At 39.6% G+C, this 23123-nt stretch overlaps 2 protein-coding genes across 4 annotated transcripts; one reads left to right on the top strand and one right to left on the bottom strand.

Annotated features, from left to right (window-relative positions):
• Window positions 1-1050: 1050 nt before the first annotated feature.
• LOC110961809 (homeobox-containing protein 1-like) lies at window positions 1051-20259 on the top strand. Of its 3 annotated transcripts, none has more exons than XM_022209564.2 (10): window positions 1051-1833; window positions 7681-8172; window positions 8977-9062; window positions 9180-9290; window positions 9936-10092; window positions 10184-10266; window positions 11568-11663; window positions 12731-12819; window positions 13164-13247; window positions 13354-20259. In XM_022209564.2, the coding sequence occupies exons 2-10, from the start codon at window positions 7682-7684 to the stop codon at window positions 13675-13677; spliced, it is 1521 nt and encodes a 506-aa protein (XP_022065256.2). In that variant the 5' UTR covers window positions 1051-1833; window position 7681; the 3' UTR covers window positions 13678-20259. The 3 variants fall into 3 exon arrangements, with proteins under 3 accessions (XP_022065256.2, XP_022065254.2, XP_022065255.2); XM_022209562.2 differs by having other exon boundaries at window positions 12725-12819; XM_022209563.2 differs by having other exon boundaries at window positions 1053-1833; window positions 12728-12819.
• Window positions 20260-22221: 1962 nt separating this feature from the next.
• LOC127532010 (nicotinamide riboside kinase 2-like) lies at window positions 22222-22770 on the bottom strand. Its single transcript, XM_051942966.1, has one exon. The coding sequence runs from the start codon at window positions 22753-22755 to the stop codon at window positions 22234-22236; it is 522 nt and encodes a 173-aa protein (XP_051798926.1). The 5' UTR covers window positions 22756-22770; the 3' UTR covers window positions 22222-22233.
• Between the last annotated feature and the right edge of the window lie 353 nt (window positions 22771-23123).

Below are 23123 nucleotides of genomic sequence, written 5' to 3'. Positions count from 1 at the left end.
TACTGCTTACCCCAGATTTAACCCTTGCTACATGTATTTCTTCTTGTAAGTTTGTTCAGACCTTTGTTTAACAAAGTTACCTAGAAATCAACATTATAGGGGAAAAGAAACTATAATGGAAATTCCAGGACCCTGAAGTCTTGAAAGATTATAATTTTTAGCATTACAATTATGTGGTGAGAGTTAGAATGTATGAGGACAAGATATAAAGAGCAACATTATGGCGACTGTAGGAGCCCATAGAAAATGAATAATTTAAGTCAGGGGTGTCAAACATACAGCCTGGGAGCCAAAAGTGGCTCGCCAGAGGGTCCAATCTGGCCCACAGGACGACTTTGCAAAGTGTAAAAATTACAGAGAAGACATCAGCTGGAAATTTTAAATAATTTCTAGATCATGACCAGTTATTTGATCATGAAGTAAAATACTACATTGTTCAGTTCCAGATACCTTTGACTAAATGTTTTCTACTTTTGTAGATACACTGTAATCTGTAAATTGTATTGTGTAAATAATAAACTGAGGCATGGTATTGTTGAAACTGAACTTTTCGTAAAGGTAGTATCTACGGATACGGGTCCGTATCTGTAGCCCACAGGCAAACTGTTGAAAGGTAAGCAAAGGTTAAGGTTAGGGTTAGTGTTAGGGTCAGGTTTAGGGTCCGTACCTGTCGTACCGATGCTACGGGTCCGTACAGCTAGCGTCTACCGGGAGTCACGTGACCAGATCTCGCGTATCTGATTGGCAAATGGAAAGTGCCGTATCCGTAGTCCACAGGCTACGGGTACGGGTCCGTACCTCTAGCAACAACCTTTTGTAAAATAATTTTTCATCGAAAATTTCAGGTTGTTCGTAATATTTTGCTCTATCTACCACTGTGTCACTTATACAATTCTCTGGTTTTTTTTGTTATATGCAACCACATTTTTGTACAGTTTTTTTGTTGAGATTTCTATTTATCTCTTTTACTTCAGTATTTAATTACTTTCTGTTCTTATTGTATTTTCTTAACTTGCTTATTTTGTATGTTTAAAAGGGAGTAAGTCATCCAGAATTTCATTGTACATTGTGCATAATAACAAAAAAGCTTTTTCATCTTATCTTACAAAGATGATTAAATGTGAACATTTTCAGAATGCACTTTTTGCGCTAAAAAAAGAGAAAAAAATGGAGTTGTGGTCATCTATGGATTATTATGCTGTGATTTTACTGGTCCGGCCCACTGGAGATCAATCTGTGCTAAATGTGGCCCCTGAACTAAAATGAGTTTGACACTCCTGATTTAAGTCATTGTGAAGAAACTACTAAGAACTACTTGGAAAGTTAGTTTAGTAGCCGCATGAGAAACTTGTTTTATGGCACCTATCCAGGTTGTTTTCTCAGACTGGATCCTTTCTTGTCTTGTATCTATTCTCCCATGTAGGATGCCTTTGGATAAAAACATCTGCTAAAAATGAAATTGTAGAAACAGTTCAAAGAGCTGAATCAACTCCTCTTTGACACAAACGGAGCACCATAAAACTCATTTTGGTGTGTCATGTTGCAGGACAGTGTACTGAATCCCATCATATCCATGTGTACCTAATAAAGCGACGTCTCTGTTTACAGTAAACTCTCCAAACTGCGACTCCCGTCGTTCCTTGCGTCATTGTGTCAACATGGCGCCTGTCTGCCGGACAAAAGGCGAATCTGTCTGACGGCGAATTGAAGCCCAATTAGAAGCAGAGGAGACATTTTGGGAAAACTGTCAGTACCCGTGTGTCCCTGCGCCCCGAGGCGATAGATATATGGTCAAACTACCGTGTGTGGAGGCTCTTCTACTGGAATAATCAGGTAAGTGAAGTCCTGCAGCTCCAACTACTGCTGTCCTCAAACGGTCCTGCTAGCCCGCTGCATTTCCTTTTTCTGTGCTGATAACTGCAAACTCCTGTAGAAATCCTCAGTGCTGCTGCGTTTTTCTCGGCGGTCAAGTTTCACAGAACCCTTGCTGGTATTTACGGTGTTGTCTGGATGATAGAGAATCTGGCTGCCATTCGGTTTTATGTAGTTCACTAAGAAACACTTAATCAAACACAATGTCAACTTTTCCACTTGGTTTCCAATGCTCGCTAACGTGCTGCACAGCGTATGTTAGCAGGAATTACGGAGGACAGGCGAGCCAGTTATGCATTGTAGCATTTTGTTGTGCTTACAGTCGGTTAGTTTCTAAGATATATGTCGAAATTCTGTGTTGGTTTCCATTATCTTTAAAACGTCTTGAGACCCCCTCTATCAGGCAGACCTAGTTTTCTAGAAGCTGGGTTAAATTAGTCGTTTTTATAGAAGTCGATCATCTCCAGACAGCCCTGTATCGGGACTGCCTGACAGTGAGGACGGACACTTGAGCCAGCTGCTCCTTTTTGTTGCATTTTGGGTTTGGAGTTCAGTGAAAAAGTTGCATACTGTAATTAAATGACTTTGAGTGAGCTCAGCTGGCACATGTCTACAACCACAATACAGTTTATGCCACGTATGGTTTGGAGCTTTGGCAGGTCACTGGGTTCAGGAATTGTCATGCAGTTTATCATTAACATGTTTATCTTTTCTTAGTACAGATAACTTGAAATGATTTTTGGAGAAAGGCACAAATCCTGATGAAGTAACAGGATGTTTGCCAGGGAGATCTCAGAAGTGGATCAGACAGTGTGACAAAACCTCAGCTTAGAGACACTTCTCAGTTGATTCTGATGTGATCCTCTGGGGAGTCTGGTGGGAAGTTTTTTTTACTCCTCTGGGGAGTCGAAGGTCAAGTTCAAGAGCTGCTGCACCTTCAGTGTCTTGCTGAGGAACACTTTAAGGCCGTGTCTTTTGGAGAGCCACTGCATTTTAGAGTCATATCAGTGAAGTCACTGCTTGTGATCTTAGGGTTTTGTGTGTATTTTCATGCACTCCTTCCACTGTTCAGCAGACCTCTGAAGGAGGTCAGCACTGTTTGATTATTAGGCGCTCTGTGTGTACTCCCTCACATATTCTGTCCCAGCATTACATCATGAGACCCTGTTTTAGCCTTTTGCTGGTTTGGTAGCAAAGACTTGCAATTACACAAAATCACAAAATGAAAAATGTAACCACAAACTGATCTGGAAGCAGGCGTTTCAAATACTCTACTTCACAATTGAGTTTCTGCGTTGCTATAGTCAGCTGTTATGGAAAGGTGCATTTTGGGTGGCATTCACTCCTATCTGTGAGGCCATGTTCAATTATTTGTCTGAAAATGTTTAGTGTGTCTCCTGATCACATGGTGTCATTGTGTATTTAAATCCACTGTGTCTTCTTTTGGTAGGAGCATCTTTAAAGGACGGTTGGTATCCTAACAAAAGAGGCTGGTAGAGAGTAATTTATAATTCATAACTGGAAAGCTTACTTGTGTGAACCACAAATGACTGTTTTGTCACATTGATTGTACTCTCTGAAAATTTCCATTCTGTCTTGTGCTTTAAAAATACTTAAGCTGGATCTTTTTACTTACAATGGGCATAACTGTTCTGCCTTAAACATCTAAGAATCTAGTTTCACTGTTTGTTAATTCCACACGGTTTTAATTATACACCATTTGAGAATCTGTGTGACATTTTCTGATTTTGTTAGATGTATATTTTCATTTAAAAGTACAACTTGCTCTTTTCTGAACTTAAAATAGGCACAATTTTTTCAAAGTCCATCCATTCTCTATACACCGCTTTATCCTCACTAGGGTCGCTGGAGCCTATCCCAGCTGACTCGGGCGAAGGCAGGGGACACCCTGGACAGGTCGCCAGTCTGTCACAGGGCTACATATAGAGACAAACAATCACACTCATATTCACACCTACGGGCAATTTAGAGTTAGAACTTAACCTCAGCATATTTTTGGACTGTGGGAGGAAGCCGGAGTGCCCGGAGAAAACCCACACATGCACAGGGAGAACATGCAAACTCCATGCAGAAAGACCCCAGGCCCAGGCCGGGATTTGAACCGTGGATCTTCTTGCTGCAAGGAGAAAGTGCTAACCACTACCCCACTGTGCAGCACATTTGTTCAAAGTGTATTTGGCAAATTAACACACCAAATATAGTCCTCATAGTTTACAATGCATACAGAGAATTAAAAAAAAAAACTCAGCTGAACTTAAGTTTTGAAATGGTTTGTAGCCACTTAACCTCTTACTTCAAACACGGACAGGGGCACCAAACTGGGGCCTAAATCTTATTTGCAACCTGTTTTTGTATTTAATGTAACAATGTAGTATTTAAGGGATTCTTATACTTTCAGTTTTTACATGCCCCATATTGTTCAAATGGGACTTTATTTAAGAACACATTGCAAGGAATAAGTGCATATGCTATATAATGTTTGCCTTCATGTTGCAGCTGTGGCAAAAGCCAAAAAAAGTGTTTTCCTGTTAATTTTAAATCAGTTTTATGTTGTTTTTTTTTGCTTTTGTCACAGCTACAACACAAAGGCAAACATTATATAGCATCTGTACTTGTTCCTTGTAATGGATTCATAAATGAAGTCCCATTTGAACAAAGTGGGGCATGCAAAAGCTTTGAAAAGTGCTTTACTGTTAATTTTTAATCAATTTTATAAAGAAACGTATTGGAATGTAGAAAGACCCGAGATAACATCTGAAAATATTGTGTATTTAATTGTGAATGCACAACAAAACATTGCAAAGTTAAAACAGACGATATCGATCAGTCGTCATGACAGGAAATTACATGTAGTAAAGAACTGCAATAATCACTCTGCCATAATTTAGCAGTCTGGTATTGATTCTGTGTATCAGCCTAACTTCATACAGCATGAGTCATCCTCTGCAGCAGAGAGAGAAAGTATGAAGCTTGGCTGCCTGAGATGTAAATTTTTCTTGGCATTGTTCCCAAGACGTGCACACACACACACACTTGCCCTCTAGCTCCCTGTCTTATATCTATAAGCGTTGATATGTCTGCTGACTTTGATTTTCTGCTGCGGCCTGTTTCTCTTCTCTGCGTCAGAAAGAACAGCATCAAGACAGATGCGTTATCTCTCTTTTCTCTGTTTATGTTCCTTTCCTGTGCTCCGTTTTTCTCTCTCCCCTTAGCTTAGTGCCTGCTATAGTGGCAGTTGTTTTTTTTTTTTAGAAATGACACAAATGCACTGCACATTGGACATAGCGTGGCATATCAAAGAACAATTATAGATAAGAATTAGTGTTTTATATTGTAAAGCTGCATTGAGGCGAGGATGCGTTTGATCTGAAATCTTCTATGCAACCGTACATAATGAACAGGGTCCATAACATTTCTGCATAATTTTACATTTCTGTGGTTGGAAAAACATATCCACTATAATATAAGCCTCATTTAATCTGGAGGAATGTACTTCATATCTGGAGAGCAGCTGCTGAGCGGGATGTCTTGGTGTGTGTGTGTATGTTGTAAATCTGCAGGCAGGAAGCTCACAGATGTGACTGTGCTGCCATTTTTGTTCTGTGATTGTTTCAGTTGTGGTGTTTTTCGGAAATGTGGAGCTCAGTAAGAAGAGGAAGATCACTAATGCGCTCAAAATCTATCAGATAATTAGAATTAGAAAATGTTGATTTTCGTGACGCACAATACAGTTTCTACTGGTATTTTTTACAGTAATCTTTTAATGCATTTGCCATCTTTCATTACCTTTCTACAATGTGTAATAGTCTCCTTCTTTAATACATACAAATACTGGAGGTTATGAGGAAAATAATAGCCTGTGTGTAAAAAATCCTGAGTTCAGTGTTACACTGCTGGACAACCTTGATGACTGTCTGCTTTAGTGTTCTTTCTGAAAACAGCGTTACATAAGGAAAAGTTTCATCTTTTTTTTGCCACTCCTGATTAGTATGTTTTATTTCAAACCACAGTCTGAGATGTTTGATTAAAAATGCTCTTTACCTCTAAGTAGAATGAGCTAAAATTGTTTTTCAGATTTCAAGGTGCTAAGCAGGTTTGCTGTAAACAAGCAATTGTTATATTTATATAAAAGCTTTCTCACCAAAATAAGTTGCGTGTATTTTTGAGGTCTAAGGTATGTGAAGAATATTTCAATCGGGCATTGTTTACATTAATGTGTGTTTGCCAGCTGTGTTTTTCTTCCTTGTTGGTGCTTCTTGGTGGTCTACCAGCAGCTGTCAGTCAGCACAATAGCATGAAAGCAGTGGCAGATTGTGAACAATTCAGTAAATATGTACAATACAGCTTTTTGTTTGTCATACATTGTTCCATAGCGCTACTCGTGGTCATAAACACCAATGGATACCTTTAAGTTGTACTTATGTAATGAATTATTTCTATTTAGTTGCTTTAAAAAAAAAGGGGAAACATTCTAGAATATAATGTAGCTATGAAAAGAATAGTTTTATATGCCACACATTATTGATGTCACGTATGCCATATGTGGTGCTCCTTACAGCTTCAATATTCAATATATAATATTAATCCATAGACTGTAATAAAAGATGGATGTAGCCTGTGTGATATCAATCCAGTTTGGCATTAGAATGAATTTGACACTCCACATTTCTTAGGGAGCGATTTGTCAATCACAAGAAAGCCACAACCTAAAGCATGCCTTGCTTTATTGTTACTTTAAATGCAACCATAATTTGTACAAAATTAGCATCATTCTATATTGAGGTGGAATTGAAGCTAGCAACTGAGACCATAAGGTCATTACGAAGATGTTTACTGAGGTATTAAATCAAGTGAGAAGCAGGGTAATTTTCTCTTAGACAATGGTGCGAATCTTGCAACAAGCCGAATCACCCTCTGCTGGCTGTTTTAAAAAAGCAAGTTTGAGGCACTTCTGCATGAACTTTTTTTCAGACCAGAACATGATGTCTATCTTCTATATAGAGTCTATAAGCTCATCTACCTATCTGACAAATCCATCCATCCATCCATCCATCCATCCATCATCTAAACACCTCTCAATCCTCATCAGGGTCGCGGGGGGCCTTAAGCTTATCCCAGCTGATAAGCCAGCTTATATCTACTGTACATAGACAGAGTTCTACAGCACTTAGCGGGTGTGTTTATTTTCAGAGGATTTATCTGTTGAAATTTCTATTTATTTTCTGTATGGACATTTATATTAGCTATACGATACTATGTCTTAAACCTAAGAGTCCGTAATTCTTTAAAAACCAAAGCCAAAGTATATTTAAGGTATAAAATTCTATTCTGTGTAATAACCAATGTTGCAAGTCTCCATTTGTGTGTGCGTCCGGATGTCCTTAACACGACACACCCAAAATGCATGCAGAAAACCTCGATAAAGGAATAATCCTTTAGGGGACACCAGTCTGTCACAGAGCTACATACACAGACAAACGATCACACTCATATTCACACCTACGGGCACTTTAGATTAATCAATTAACCTCAGCATATTTTTGAACTGTGTGAGGAAACTGGAGTATCTAGAGAGAACCCACGCATGCACAGGGAGAACATGCAAACTCCATGCAGAAAGATCCCGGAAAAGCCAGGACGCGAATCAAGGATCTTCTTGCTGCAAGGCGAAAGTGCTAACCACTACCCCACAGTGCAATCCTATCTGACAAATCCTTCTCTGCAAAGTAATTACTATCTGTAGCTGTCAAATAACTAATGGTTTAATATGGCCTGTTATTCTCCCAGGATGTTCCAGCAGTGTGAGGAGCCTCGCTTCACCATTGAGCAGATTGACCTCCTTCAGAGGCTACGGAGGACTGGTATCACCCAGGCAGAGGTCCTCCATGCATTGGACACCCTGGACCACCTGGACCGGCGACATGGGCACAAATTGGCCAATAAACCTTCCTACATGCCTCCTTCATCTTCCAACACCGTCGCTGCCTCTTCCTCTATGACTTCCACCGCCACTCAGACAAGTTTTCCCAACAACCGTCTCTCATTGTCACCAAACAACACCTTCGACACCACCTCCCCACCTCTGCCAGTCCCAGTAGCCTCACCTGTTGCCATAGCAGCAGTAGCACAGAATGGTCTAGTTGCTGTCACCAATGGGAAACTTTCACCACCCCGCTTTCCTCTGGCTGTGGTTAGCGGTACTGTGACCACACAGGGTTATGGGTTTGAAGCCAGTGAAGAGGACATAGACGTCGATGATAAGGTGGAGGACTTGATGAGGTAAGACCAGACGAGACTTGATGTAACTTGGACTAAGCTAGACCAGAGCTTCCAAGGTGAGGCCGAACTAGACCAATTGAGCCCTGAGCAGATTAGATATTCTGGGAGGTTATTTTTGATGGCTGTTTTTGTGCAGTGTTATCTGACACCAATGCTGCAATATGTGCACAGAAGGTTAACAGTTAATCATACATGTGCAGAACAAGTCAGTTGTAAAACAATAGCAGAGAGCAACAAACAAACCACAAGCATTCATTTTAAATTTGATACAACATGCGTTTACGGAATTTGAGTCATCCGTTTGAAAACCCATCTCTGCCATCTTGACAGGAGTGAGGGGCGTCAAAACTGGCTGCATACTTGTGGTATGCTGACAATATACACAGCAGACTGCTGCAGCTGAGGTCCTGAGCTTGCTTGTAGCTCGCTCTGAATTGCAATCTGATGTGAGGATTACTGCAGAACGTACACTCACACATACTTTCCACACACAATAGCACATATGCACTCTAGTGCCTCTCATCTGAAGGCAGCAGCCAGACAGCAGCAATCAGAGTAGTATTGATTCGAAGATGTGTGAAAATATAATCAAACCAGAGGGAGAGCAGAGAACATTATAGCAGGAGCAGACTTTTGTTTCCTTTGCATATTCAGCTCCAACAGCCATAAATATATATGTGAACTGCAGCCAGAGTTACATATGTTAAAAGTGTAACTCCTGTGTTATGTTATTTTTTGACTTACAGTGTTGGATATATATATTGTACGTTGGGGTAAATAGTAGATTCTGCTCTCTGCTTGTAGGAGGGACAGTGCTGTGATCAAAGAGGAGATTAAGTCCTTCCTGGCTAACAGGCGGATCTCCCAGGCTGTGGTCGCTCAGGTAACGGGTGAGTATAAACTTCGGCTGTTCTTTAGTTGGCCCCACTAAGACACAGATTTGGTAGTCTTACTGAGCGTTTGACCTACTGAGAGACACAGATCTGAATCTGGTGCTTTTCCTCCAGGGATCAGTCAGAGTCGGATCTCCCACTGGCTCCTACAGCAGGGATCGGACCTCAGTGAGCAGAAGAAACGAGCTTTCTTCCGCTGGTACCAGCTGGAGAAGACAAACCCTGGTAATACCTCCATCCTCCGGCAGGCCCACACCTTCTAAATAATGTCTCACTTTTCTACTTGTGGAAGAAATACTGTAAAATAAATGCAGAGAAAAGTTTTCAGTAACTGTTTAGATGCTCTGGTTCTAAGACTTAACATTGCTGACTGATTTCAGTGTAAACTAAAAGGAGGGGTATAGTTTGTTTTTGTTTTTTGCTATAATTTGGTGACTATTTGGAGACATAACAATCAGCTGTAATCAAAAAGCGTTTTCAAAGAAAAAATAGCCATGGCATGCATTTGCCACCTATTCTGTGGGCATCTTGAGATGGTTTTAATTACAGAAATATAGACTGTATAGTGCTGATCAAACAAAGGTTACAATGTGTGAAGCTGAGTTAAACATAGTGGAATGCACAGTGAAAAAAAATGTAATGTCCAGTACAAGTTAGCCTTTGTCCTCAAGGACAAAGTGGCTTTATTTTAATGGTTTTATCAGAGTGACTTGACTTTGATTTGATTAATTAGGTTAACACTGTAAAATAAATATCAGGCTGATTAGGAATGATTCATTCTATGCACCTGATGATGTTGTTGATAATTCAAATTTTTTTTTGTAAGAGAAGCGCCATATTAATAATGTTGGCTGATCTTTGTGACTCTAGGTGCCACTCTAGCCATGCGAGCTGCCCCACTGGCACTGGAGGACATGATGGACTGGCAACAAGCCCCGCCCCCCTTTGGTTCAGCCCCTGGGGGCTTCCGTCTGCGTCGAGGGAGCAGATTCACTTGGAGGAAGGAGTGTCTGGCTGTCATGGAGAGGTGAGGAGGAGGAGTGTTTAGCAAGTTGAGGGCTGACACAACAGGTTTCAGCAAGAAACTGAAAATAACAAAGTGTAATGTGTATCTGCAGCTATTTCAGTGACAACCAGTATCCTGATGAAGCCAAGAGAGAGGAGATAGCCACCGCCTGCAACGCCGTCATTCAGAAACCAGGTATGAAACTGACTGCTCTGAACTGTATCCTATTTAGTTATTACAGATAGATAGATAGAAAGATAGATACTTTATTAATCCCAAGGGAAATTCAAGTATTCAGCAGTGTACATACAACAACAAAAGAAACAAAAAAAAGACAAAACAGGCAAATTAGTTACCAGATTAACATTAACTTTAAAGGTTAGTATATACTCTAAAAAAAATTACTGTACAAGTGGGAATAAATTATGTTATTGCATGACGAGGTGTGATCGAAATGCTCTGTGAGTGGCCCTATAAAAAGCAAAGGTTGTAACTGATTTAAATCCCCTTCGAAGTAGTGTCCCTGTGCAGCGAGACACTGCTCCCAGCACCTCTGCCATGCATGAAGTTTGTGCTCAGTGGAAGTCCCATTCTGTAAGCGCACTGAGCATCATCTGCGATGTGTGCTGAAAACAGCAACCCTTTAACTTGAATTTTGTTCAGGGGAAGAGGAGGAAGTCACACGGAGCAAAATCTGCTGGGTGGGAAGCAGTGAATGTGTTACTGTGGCCAAAAACCAGTGAGCTGTGAGCAGGCGTTGTTGGAGTGCCCAAATACCATCCATCCCACCACAGTTCAAGTTGTTTGTGGTGAATGTTCTCTCTTGAACTCCTTAGGATCAGCAGAACGTCCCATTGCTTTCCCTGTGGGAACAAGTCATGAGCGAAAACAAGCATGCTCTGGTTGTGCTCCTGACCTGGTGCACATTGAGACTGCAGAATCTTCCAGTGTACAGTGTGCTGTTTGGTCACTGGACTGCATTTCCATCTCTTGTCACCTGTGACGATCGGCATGTGCTTGCATGAGACCATGCTTCTAAATGATAAGACATTATACAGGACAAACTTCAGTGCTCCCTCTATGTACTTTGTATTCTGAGACACAACGGAAATTGTTAGTATCACGTTTTTACAATGTCTACTTATCAATACTGCAACTTGCTATCCATTTGTTTAAGCCTTTTTCTGGTTAATGTAACATATTGATGCTTGTGGCTAACTGTATATTGGTGTTGATAAAACAATAAAATGTGGTAACTAGAAGAGTCACATCTTGACAGACATTGCTTGAATATGTTGGACAATTTAATAGCAGCAATGAAACTTTTAACTGTTGTAAACAAAACTGTCATTTATCAAAGGAAGAACTTTGTTTTGCCTCACAGATATGCACTGCTGAATGAGCTTTCAAAAACAACCACAATAAAAGAGTAAAGGACACAAGAGTAGAGGCGCAGCAGTCCAGATGTCTGATCTGTGTGTGTGTTTGTGTTACAGGAAAGAAACTGTCTGATTTAGAGAGAGTAACATCGCTGAAAGTCTACAACTGGTTTGCGAACCGCCGCAAAGACATCAAGAGACGTGCTAACATTGGTAATGTCTACCTCTGTGTTTCTGTGTGTGAACAGTGTTAATTGTTACTGTAGTTAAGCGCACAGTAGATCTTCATGTAAGAATGTGTCACCCTTTATCCACTTTTTCTGCTGGTTCACAATCTACGCATGGCATACATAAAAGCTTTTCTTCTTTAGTTCACATCCTGGTTGACCAGCTCAGTGTTCTTTTCTTTAACACCTAATCCACACATGCTGCTTGTCACCAGTGTCTGTAGAATTTCACACACAGCTGAGGGGTTTACTATAAAGCAAGATGAATTGGTTAGCAGGCGTGTTAAGCCTAAAGTCAGGGTTTTCAAAGCTAGCCTCCAAAGGGTATGCTGTTCAGTGTTTGGGATTTACATTGACAGTAAGAAGCACCAAAAATTCTTTTCTTAGTGATTCTCTATAAGTGATACAGATTCTCAGCTGAGGGAATTTGTTCTATCTGAAAACCTGTTGAGGTGTAGGTTAGTAATTTCACTGAATGAAGCTGTGCAGTTACAGTGGTGTAAACTGTGTGCACCGCTCTGGGAACCTAAATGCTTTCATTTGTTGATGCAGAAAATGCATAAATATGTTTTTGTGTTTGGTACTGATTTGCTTTATCGGTATTTATTACACAATATATCCAATCAGTATCATCAATTTCACTTTGATTCGGCAAAGTGATTTCAACATGAAGAGACAGTATCGAGTACAATGCTCAGATAAATCCACAGTCTGAGAGCTCTGATGTGCAGCTGTCATGTTAGAAATAAGACTGTACTGAGACTCAGTGAGTGGCAACATAAATGTATTACTTTTCGGTTTTGTCTAACCGGCTGTCGCAGAAAAATCCGGCTGTGTGGAACTTGCTTCATACTACACCCCTCTGTGACAACAGTGAGGAGCACATACTCCTTCTTTTCACAGTTATTTCATTTTTACCTGTAGCAGTGGCAGGATGTTGTTCTTCTAGAAGAGCAGCTTCTGAACTGCTTTGCATCACTGTTGTTTGCATCTGAGTGTGTTGCTCTCTAAAGTTGATACGCTATGATGAAGTTTGTGTTTTTGAAGAAGCAGCCATCTTGGAGAGCCACGGCATCGAGGTTCAAAGTCCAGGCGGTCAGTCCAACAGTGATGAGGTGGATGGCAATGACTTCCCTGACCAGGTGATCTTGATGTAACCGTCAAATAAACTTGTACTTCTCCTTTATCTGTAATTCACCTGTGCACATCATTTTACACTGAACAAGCAGATGGGCTCAGTGAACATTTGGTCAGTATGGTGTATAAAACGTGACAAAATCAGTTTTGTTTTCTTTTAAACGTATTTAAATGACTTCTTCCATGCGTTTAGAGATTTGATCAGCCATGTAATCTGAACACCTGTGCATGTCTAATGTTACATACAGACACAGAAGTAGTTGGAAGGAAGTCATGTGAGGGTCACGGCATCATGACCGTAATGTGACAGCAGATTAACTTTGTTGTTGTATATCCTGCTCTGTCACAGGGCTGTGAGGTGTCCTTGTTTGACAAGAGAGCTTCAGCCAGGCAGTTTGGCTTCGGTCGGGCTGACCTGTCTTCTCCCACCCAGGTACAACCCGACTTCCTCCACAATACGTGCACATTTAAGTTATCAAAGAATCCAGAAGGAGCTTTAAATCCACTAACCCTTCCTCCCTTTTCCTCTCTTTGCTCAGGTTCCCACGCTGCTTCCAAGCTGGTTTTCTGCCCTGGGTAGAGGAGGAGTGGCTGCACAGAGAGGCGCTTCTCTGATTGGTCGTTCCCTGATGTCAGGGGCGGGTCCTCAGGCGGAAGGTGCTAGACTAACAGGTGTGTCCTGGTCCCCTCCTTCCCCCTCCCTCCAGGATGAAGCCACCATTCACAGCGCGCTGTCCGAGCCCCAGGACGGTTTGGAGAAGGCGGCGGGGAGTCACAGCAGCCCAACCCTGCCCAGTCAGGAGGATGGAGCAGGGTGTAGCATGGGGAATGACATCAAGACGGAAACGCTGGAGGATGACTGAAAGAGGCGGCGGATATCGGAGCGATGAACAGGTGTCATTATATGCAAGCAGATTTTATAGGAATGTAATAAGTGAAAAAAAATGACCAAAAGTCGTGTAAACTCCAACCCTGAGATACCTCCCAACCCTACCTCCAACCACCAACCTGCTCCGCTACGCTCTTATAGGCATTATTAGTGTATTATAATAATAATGATAATATTAATAATAATGAGAAACTTTTATTTGTTAAAGTGTTCCCCATCTATGGAAGACTTAAAATGTCCATAAAAACTAATTCAACCAAGAAAGTGAAAACATTAATGGCATTCAACTGTGATGCACATATAAGGAAACACAAGCTGTGGCAAACTGTGTTGCTTTTCTTTGTTGATTTTTTTAATATTAGGCATTTTGAGTCTTCCTTCAAAGGATGATGAACAGAGCACGATGCATTGTACAGATTTTTTCGGAAACTGCATTTTTCACAGCAGGACAACACTGTATTTGACATGGGGTTCAAATAGTATCAGGGTCTTGCACTGTGATCACAACACAACTGAACAGCCTCAAAAGTTAAGTTCATTTTAACGGCTTGTTTTAAAAGAATATTTCATCACAGGTCTTTATATTTCAAATTTTCACTGTTGATTCTGACTAGACAGTAGAATAAGCTTGACGTCACAACATGTTTCTGTGAGCCCAAGATGTTTTTCTAAATGTGCAAAAGAGAAAGAAACAGAATGACCCTCCCCTCCCTGATAACATAAGCTAAATATATGGAAGCTCTGAGAGGCCAATACAAATAAATACAAATGTTTTATCAGTTTAATAACTTAATCATTACTGAATGGTAAATAGCAATGTTTAAATATTACTGAATTTACTGTGCTGGCATAATTTAAGAAACTTTTTGTTTTCAGAGTCACAAATTTAGATCGGAGAGTTGCAGTTACAACTACAATGACTACAATGACTTCTTTTTACCCACAGGAAATTTCAAAATATAGCTGAAGCTTTTTCAGTGGATGATTTTCTAAATACAATATTCCAGTACAATGAATTCTGTGCTATGTAAACATCACCTAGTAGTGTTCAATTGAGATTTCACAGCCAGTTCTCCAGTTTCTAATAAGGTTTAAATCCTTACAGCCTCTCTTTGCTTCCATATCAATCATAAGCAATTAAAAAATACCTGCAACATAAATGTCGAAGGTAGCCAAAACTGTTGACAGAGTTGTATAAAAGCTAGAAACCGGGACATCCAGGTGATCGGGTTTTCTTTTATTCATTTGTGCCCAGTTACCTGCTGGGTGACCTGGTGGAATGATTGATCACTGTGATCACATATTATCAGTACAGATCAGTCAGTTAGGAGGGATTAGACAGTTTAATGAAGCTGTTTAGATACTACAGATTAAAGTGTAAGATGAATGCTTACATATACTACATGTGTATGTGTGCATACACACACACACTCTTATATACAGTATATGTACCCTAATCCATTTCTATATACAGTATATAGACATATTAGCTTCAAATGAAAGAAACTATCAGTATGAGTATTTCTTGTAGGTGAAAGGTGAATGAAACTTTAGCCAAAGTATTATGTTTTGAAATTTGTGTATTTTCTGAGTGTATGATAGTCATGGATGAAACTATTATTAGAGGTATGCTAATCAAAGACACATCAGATGTGTCAAGTTATTTCAAGCAAAATGCATCATTTTCCTTTTAGGGTAAATCTGTGTTTGTGCTCTATATGCCAATGTGTTCTAAACACATGCGGTTATGTTTAAGTTGTATTTTAAATGACACTTTATTGGATCAGTACCATGGTGCTTAAATCCCTGCTGTTAAAGCATTAAATTGATCACTATGAGTGAATGATCACAGCGCCAGTAGGAAGATACAAAGTAGTCTTTCCCTCCAAAAAGTAGTTTGCATTGAGTATATTCTCTTAAAACAAATACTGCAAGAAGCTTCTTTAGATGAAAAATGTGTTTCGAGTCGAATCATGGATATGTATGTTAGTTACAGCCATTGTAGAAGTCTGTTTTCTCCATGAGGAATTATTAAAAATGTATTTGTTGTCCAGGGGTTACTGAAATATCGTTAACACAGTTTAGTTTTAAAGATCATAAACCATCAAGTGCTTCTTCTATAGTTTATAACTAAACACGGTTGGCTTGTTCCGTTTCCCAGTTGTATCTTCTGTTCATCTCTTCTGAAAAGTTTTGCTGTTTGGTTAAAGTTGGATGTCCTTCTCAAAGCAGTAAGAATTAGTTCTGCCATCAGTGGAACAAACTGATTACCACCTTAATTCTTCTAGTTACACATCCAACAGATGTGAACACAACATTAACATTCACTCAGAGTCTTGTTCTTGACATCAAGTTCATTTATCTGTCCGCTTGTAGCTCTATTATGGTTTCCACTTGGGGTAAAACTGCAGAATAGATCTGGTTTTGATGTGTCTCCTTTTCAGTACTGCAGAGAAAACAAACAACAAAGCATACATTAACAAAATAAATTTCATATTTGTTTCTACATGATGTCAGTAATAATAATAATGTCAAAAATACCCCAAAGTGTTCACTCTCAAATATAACTAAAGTCAAATGAAAACAATTAGTCCACAATGAACTACTATTAACCATTAAAGCTAATGGTGCACTTTGAGCTCTAGAACTGCCTTGTCCTGTTTTCAGCAACAACTAACAAATAGCCACTGGTTTGAATAAAGTTGGAATTGTCACTTGAGAAAAAATGAGCAGGGGCGTAGTGTGAGCTCCATATGATAGATGGTTAAGCTTTAAGAGGCTAACTCTGCTGGCATCCTCCAACTGATTTTTTAACAATACAAAAAATTGGTGTTAGAAAATGCAGTGGGTGAAATGACAACCACTGAGTCTCTGGTGTTTGCATTGGTGTGATTACATGTTGCTGTTCAGTGTGACCTTTTTTGGACAGTCACAGGTGAATCTCACTGGTTATTCTGTTCAGTTTTAGTATGTCAGTACTGTATGGTTTTATGTTCAAGTGCCTTATTTTTTGCAGTATTTTAACACGGGTTTAGTGTGTGATGAATGACTTCTACAATGGCTGTTCATTTGCCACCGCACCACTACTAATGCTAGAAAACTAATCACATGCGTTCTGTGACAGCCCACACTAAAGCGGCTTCGTTCAGACCGTTTCATCGTTGTTCCTTACCAGGTGCTTTACAGGCTAAGCTACTAGTTCAGAGTGAAAAACGTTAACACAATTACCTCACTCCCTCACCCTCACTATAAGCTACACCCCGCAGGTTCCTCCACAGCTGCTTCAATGTGAACCAGTTTGAACTGTCTAAGAGAAAAACTAAATGTAGAGCTGACTGATTCAGAGGAGACTGAACTGTGATGAGGCTGTATAGACGGCTCATGCTGACTGATCTGGGACAACAGAAATGTCAGTGTCTTTTTTAAAAGGGAAATTCCTTATCAAGTTAGAGCTAATAAATGCTAAGTTTGAACATAAAGGGAATTTCCACTCCAATAATAATAATAAAAAAGACCTTATTCATTAATATGCTCCACCAGGCCAATCGCTTCTGCCCCCATCACTCAATCTGGTGGAGTATTAAAGGTCTGCTATGTTTCAGACTAAATGTCAGAGAAAATAGAAATTTTGTGGTGGAATGTCTTTTTAAATGTGTGGCAGCAGAGCTGTCCTGGGTGTCTTTGCTTTAAGCATTTGAGAAATCACTAATCTGTTTTGTAGCTTTCTGTTATTTGATTTATTTACACCAAATTTTCAAAATGTACTATCCCATTAAGTGCTACATGTTTTTTTTTCTTTTCTTTTTAATCTGCTAAGCAGAAGCCTTTCTGAAAGGGACCTATAATGCTTTCCCATATTTTCTGTCATGTTTATATAATGTTATGTTGTTGGATGTACATGTTAAATGTGGCCAAAGTTTCAAATCATGTGGCAAACGTGTGTAAAATACGAAGCTTACAGGACAGCCATGAATTTAAACTACAGTCTTCTTGGTAAATGGATGTACACCTTCTCTCAAATATACACTAGGTTTAGTAGTATTACAAGCATATAGTGTAACTCCAGCATGCAAGTAAACAGTGCAGGGAGATACTATGCAGTCATTTGGTGACAGCAGAATGAGATTTTACTAGCTATGTTGCCTTTAGTATTTTCTGACATCAGATGTTTTCCACTGCAGTCAGCCACACCTACAGTCAAAGTTTTGGACACACCTCATTCAGCTGTTTTTATCTAATTATTTTCTACATTGTAGATTAATACGGAAGAGGTCAAAACTATAAAAGAATACATGAGGAGTCATGTTGTAAACAAAAAACTGCTAATCTTCATCTTAGTTAATAGTTAATAGTCTTAATCTACAATGTAGGAAATTATACAAATAAACAAAAACCATTAAATGAGAAGATGTGTCCAAACTTTTGACTGGTAGTGTATACCTTCTAGCAGGACACAGAGAAAAATCTTCTTAAACAGCTTCTGATTGAAAGACTAAATTGTTATGTCACACCATTTGCAAGAAATCAGCATAATACTTACCAGTCATTCTGCTGTAATGGATGCTTGTGCTGTCAACTTTTACCTCAGATTGGACTCACACTTTACAGTTTGCTTCAGTAACCTACATCTCAGTGAGAGAATGAGGTGTTGCCGTGGACTGTATATAAAAGGTATACCTAACCTCTGCGTCTAAAAGGTGAAGCCAATGTGAAAGTGGCTTAAATCTTCATTTTCCTAATGAGTTTATGGTCCCCGTGCTAGCTTCAAGTCTTCTTCAACACAGCATGATGTTCCGTTTGTAAATTACAGTCCCATTTCGAGTAAAACAGGCGACAAAGGAAGGTTTGTATTAGTGCAGGTTAGCCTTCAGATCGACAAGTCATTAGTGTATGGGCATGTATAGTGTGTCCATGTCAAAAGAGCAAGATGGCGACTGTCAAATTCCAAACTTAATGCTTCAGAACCGTAGCTCACAAACCAATAGGTGATGTCATGGTGGCTACATTCATCTGTTATAGACAGTGTATGGGTGGTGCTCACGAGCAAAGGCTTCCACACAGCCAGCCAACTGCAAGGAAGTGTGTCTTAGGATGGGGGACCTGAGCTGAAACGGCTTGTTTCGTACAGTAGATGAACTGAAGGGCTGGAAAAAGGGCCAGTAAAAGATAAATAAGGATTTTTTTTATTTTTTTTTTTAAAACTGTGAATCATACAAAGCTAATCTACTGGAGCTCCAGTATAAAAACACATAGCTGGAAATAAGCATAATGGATCCCTCTGGAGACAGTTTGCTGTTTTTAAGTAGTTTCAGGATGTCAGGTCATTTCACTTGTCTTCAGGGTCTTCTCATAAAAATGTATTTTGGAGGTCTGGAGCAGGTATTTGGTGTTAGTTTATGTTATTTTCAGTATTCTGAAAATAAAAGTAAAACCATAAACAGAATGAGGAGCTAAAAAAAGGCACGTAAACCACGCACATTAATAATTCTAAACCAAAAATGTTTGAATCTTGACTGACTTGAAATTGGATCTTTTTGTGCCAGAAAGTGTTTTGAGTTGCCTAATAGCTCAAAGTTCTCATGAAGTGGAAACAGAAAACCTTTGCTCTTCCAGCTTTGTCAGGACTGCATCAGTCTATTCATGTGGTGTCTTTTCATTGGTTCGAATGCAGTTTTACCATCTGCCTTTAGTCCTCTGTTGCCTTGTTGTACTGCTTTTTTTTTGAAAGGACAGGCTTCCTTCTCTGGAATAGTTACCCGTACATGCACCCGTGGCACTGACTGCACCTTCATTTCACTGATCTTTGCCCTGCCAAATCCCACCACCTCTTCTTCTGGCGATAGTGCTTCAGTAGACGGTACCACAGATGTTTGGTTCAACAGCACTGTTTGAATGTGAGACACTTCTGTCGGCACTGGGGTGCTAGTGTGACAAACACCAGGGTGCATGTTGATGAGGTCGCTAACAGGGTGGTAGAGGTTTGATGTGATATTAGACCTGCTGTCTGAACAAAGAGAAGCACAAGAGATCTGGTGTCACTGTGCTTTCAGACCGTTCATGTCTTAGAACTGGATGCTGTCCTTCTCCATTAGTCAGTGTTGTTAGATGCAGTCTGACATTTGAAGAGTCGAAATGCTGTTTTTTTTTTTTTTTGGGTTGTTTATGTGGGGAAACATGCATCATTCATGCAGTCAGTAAAACATAGATGTTCTTCCAGGGATAGGACACATTACTTCAGTGATGGACATCATCTCTAAATATTTCAGCAGTTAAAAACGGTGGTTGCCAATAAACTCTTTATAAATTTCTGTAAAATAAAAGGTATCAAACCTCAGCAGGATGTTGTATCAGTTTGATTTTTTTTTTATCCTCTTCTTTTCTATTTCAAGATTTAGTGCCTTTTTTGGACGGTAGACTGTTCTGTAATAGCAATGTAGAAAATCTACATATGCCTTTTGTTACTTTTTCATCTGTTGGATAAACCTTATTTGTTATTTTTAAGGTGTGTTTTTATCAATATTCTATTTACAAGGGAATAAAAACTGATCATGCAGTGTGTCGCTGTGTTTTCTTTATACCTCGGCCAACATCTAATCAGTCATGGACACTACCGTTCAGAGGTTGGGGTCACTTACAAATGTCCTTATTTTTGAAAGAAAGCACTTCTCAACGAAGATAACATGAAATTATTAAGAAGTACAGTCTAGACATTGTTAATGTGGTAAATGACTATTCTAGCTGGAAACGGCTGATTTTTAATAGAATATCTCCATAGGGGGACAGAAGAACATTTCCAGCAACCATCACTCCTGTGTTCTAATGCTACACTGTGTTAGCTAATGGTGTTGAGAGGTTAATTGATGATTAGAAAATCCTTGTGCAGTTATGTTAGCACATGAATAAAAGTGTGAGTTTTCATGGAAAACATGAAATCGTCTGGGTGACCCCAAACTTTTGAACAGCAGTGTACATGTTCAGAATATTTAAAGAAATGTGCAACGATCATTTCAAAACCTGACCCAGCTCCATTAGCTGAATGAAGGATGTGAAGTGCAACTTTAAAGAGCCCCGTGTCATGCTATTTGGAGCTGCTTTTGGTGCATTAAAAGGGTCTGCAGAGGTGCAAAGTTCAAAATCCACATTAAAGCGAGTTAGTGTTTCAAAGTCATGCCTCATTTCAAGTTCTGACTTCTGTTACTTTCTTCTGTCTTGATGTGACACACTAACATAACTCCTGAAGAGCAGTGAGTGAATGAGCAGCTGTCCATTATAATATTATCGTTTGACTGAATCAAGCACTAATTTTGAATGACAAAAACTGACAGAGGTTGGATTTTCAGAACAAAAATTCAAAAACATCCCTTGAGACTTACACAAACTTGTTGACAAGTTGAAAAAAAACACAGTTGCAATCCAGTAGAACAGGAGTATTCAATTAAAATTCAAAGTGGTCCAGTCTGAGAAAATGTATTAAAGCAAAGGTCCAGAACATCATAATGTCAAACCTGAATTAGTGCGATAGCTACATGTTGATGTAACCTACTAGTTTTATTGGCGTCTGCATGTAACCAATAACTGACTATCAAAACCAAATAAATTCAGTACAGTTCAAAAAACATTTTGGCAACATTTTATTTTATAAATAACTTTTTATATAACTGTAAATCTTAAAATAAAGTGCACAACTTAAAAAAAACGACTGAACCTGAACCAAGTTATAGACATCGTTAACAATGCCTAAATCTGAAAAATGTAAACAATTGAACCAGGGGCGGATCCAGATTAATTTTAGTTGGGGGGGGCACAGGGGAGTACAACAGATATTTTGGGGGGCCACTAAAAAGTTGTAAGTAAAAAATGAAAGCTGCTACTGACCTCTCGCTTTTACAAATTATTTTTCATGGTTTTTTTGTTTTTTTTTTTGGTTCTTTAACCAAATAGGAAAGCTGTACTTGGCCTTTTCATTTTGGACTGTTTACATTCAAATTATGATGGAGTTGTTTCCTTGTTCATGTGAATTAAAACATTATTAGCTGCAGCCTCTGCCTGTTATGTAAAACTGGTAAGCTCAATGACAGTATCCTGAGGTCTATTAAGTGACAAATATTGTGCAAGAACAGCACTACATACAACCCTGTCAGTTTCCACTTCTTAGAATGTTTACTGACAATTATCACACCTAAAATAAGAAATAATATTCTGTACTTTTAGCAACTAGTTCTCAGCTGTAAATCATAAACATCACAGGGTTCTGTATACTAATCAGTCTATATCAAAATGACTACTACCCAATACACAGTGAACAACAACAATCTGTACCCTTGATCTGTGGTAAAATAATCTGAAATGTTCTGTGCAGTAATGTAAATTTTAAAATACAGTAAGTAGCACTCTGTACATTTAATAGTAAACCTGAGAACAATAATAAACAGTAACAATACTCCATATTCTTAAATCATTTAAGTGTACAGCTCAGCAAACATCATAGTGTTCTGCATAGAAATCACAAAAAGCTGCTGTCAATAATCTTTCACAGTGAGCAGATGTTCTTGTGTTGCAGGTCCATGGTCCAGATGTGGCCATTGAACAGGCTGGGGGGGTCTGGCACCGTGTACTTCCTAAAGCACCTCCTCTTTTTGCATTCTTCATATGGGATGGAAATAAAGTAACGTTGGTTTAGCACGTCGATCAAAGGCCTGTAGGTGTAAAGCAGGAAGCCCTCCACAATGCGGATGTGAGTCTCCTCCTCCTCTTTGTGGTCAGACTTCGGGATGATCTCTGTGTCCAGGGTGTTATTAACGCCATGAGACTTCTCAAACTTCACCAGGTTCTCCAGCCACACATGGATCAGACTCATCATGGCGTCCATGTACAGAGCAGTGATGACATCGTACCGCTTAAAGCCATCTTCACCAACTTCAATCTGATCTCGGGGCTTAAAGAAGTCATCCTGATGGACTGCACAGCAGTTGGGCAGGTTCTTGATCAGGCGGTCAGTGAGGGTGGTTTTCCCTCCATCGGTTACGCCGCCGATGTCGATGATGTACTTCATGTTCTCGGATTGGCCAAAGTTCAGAAAAAGGGTCAAAAACATCAACAAAAACGATCGGACATGGAAGAAATCTGAAAATGAGAAGGCTGCAGCAGGAAACGCCAACTACTCGAGTCCTCCATGGTACTTGAGTTCAGTGAGTAAGGTAAGAGCAGAAAGGGAGCTGCCACTCAGACCCTGTTCTTCCATCCAGAGAGGACCTCTTTCTGTTGTCGCTGCTACACATACTGCCCTAGTTGAGGTTTGAGGTGGAATATTCCTTTTAACAGCGCATCAGGTGTCTTTGGCAATTTTGGATGGAATCAAGGCTGGAGTGGGACTCATTTTCAGCCCTGGACTTTCATGCCTCAGACCGGCCCACTTTAGAT

This window comes from Acanthochromis polyacanthus, chromosome 2 (assembly GCF_021347895.1).
Source record: "Acanthochromis polyacanthus isolate Apoly-LR-REF ecotype Palm Island chromosome 2, KAUST_Apoly_ChrSc, whole genome shotgun sequence".
Classification (NCBI taxonomy): domain Eukaryota; kingdom Metazoa; phylum Chordata; class Actinopteri; family Pomacentridae; genus Acanthochromis; species Acanthochromis polyacanthus.
Note: the sequence above shows the minus strand (reverse complement) of the source record. Positions and strands in the feature narration are given on the sequence as shown.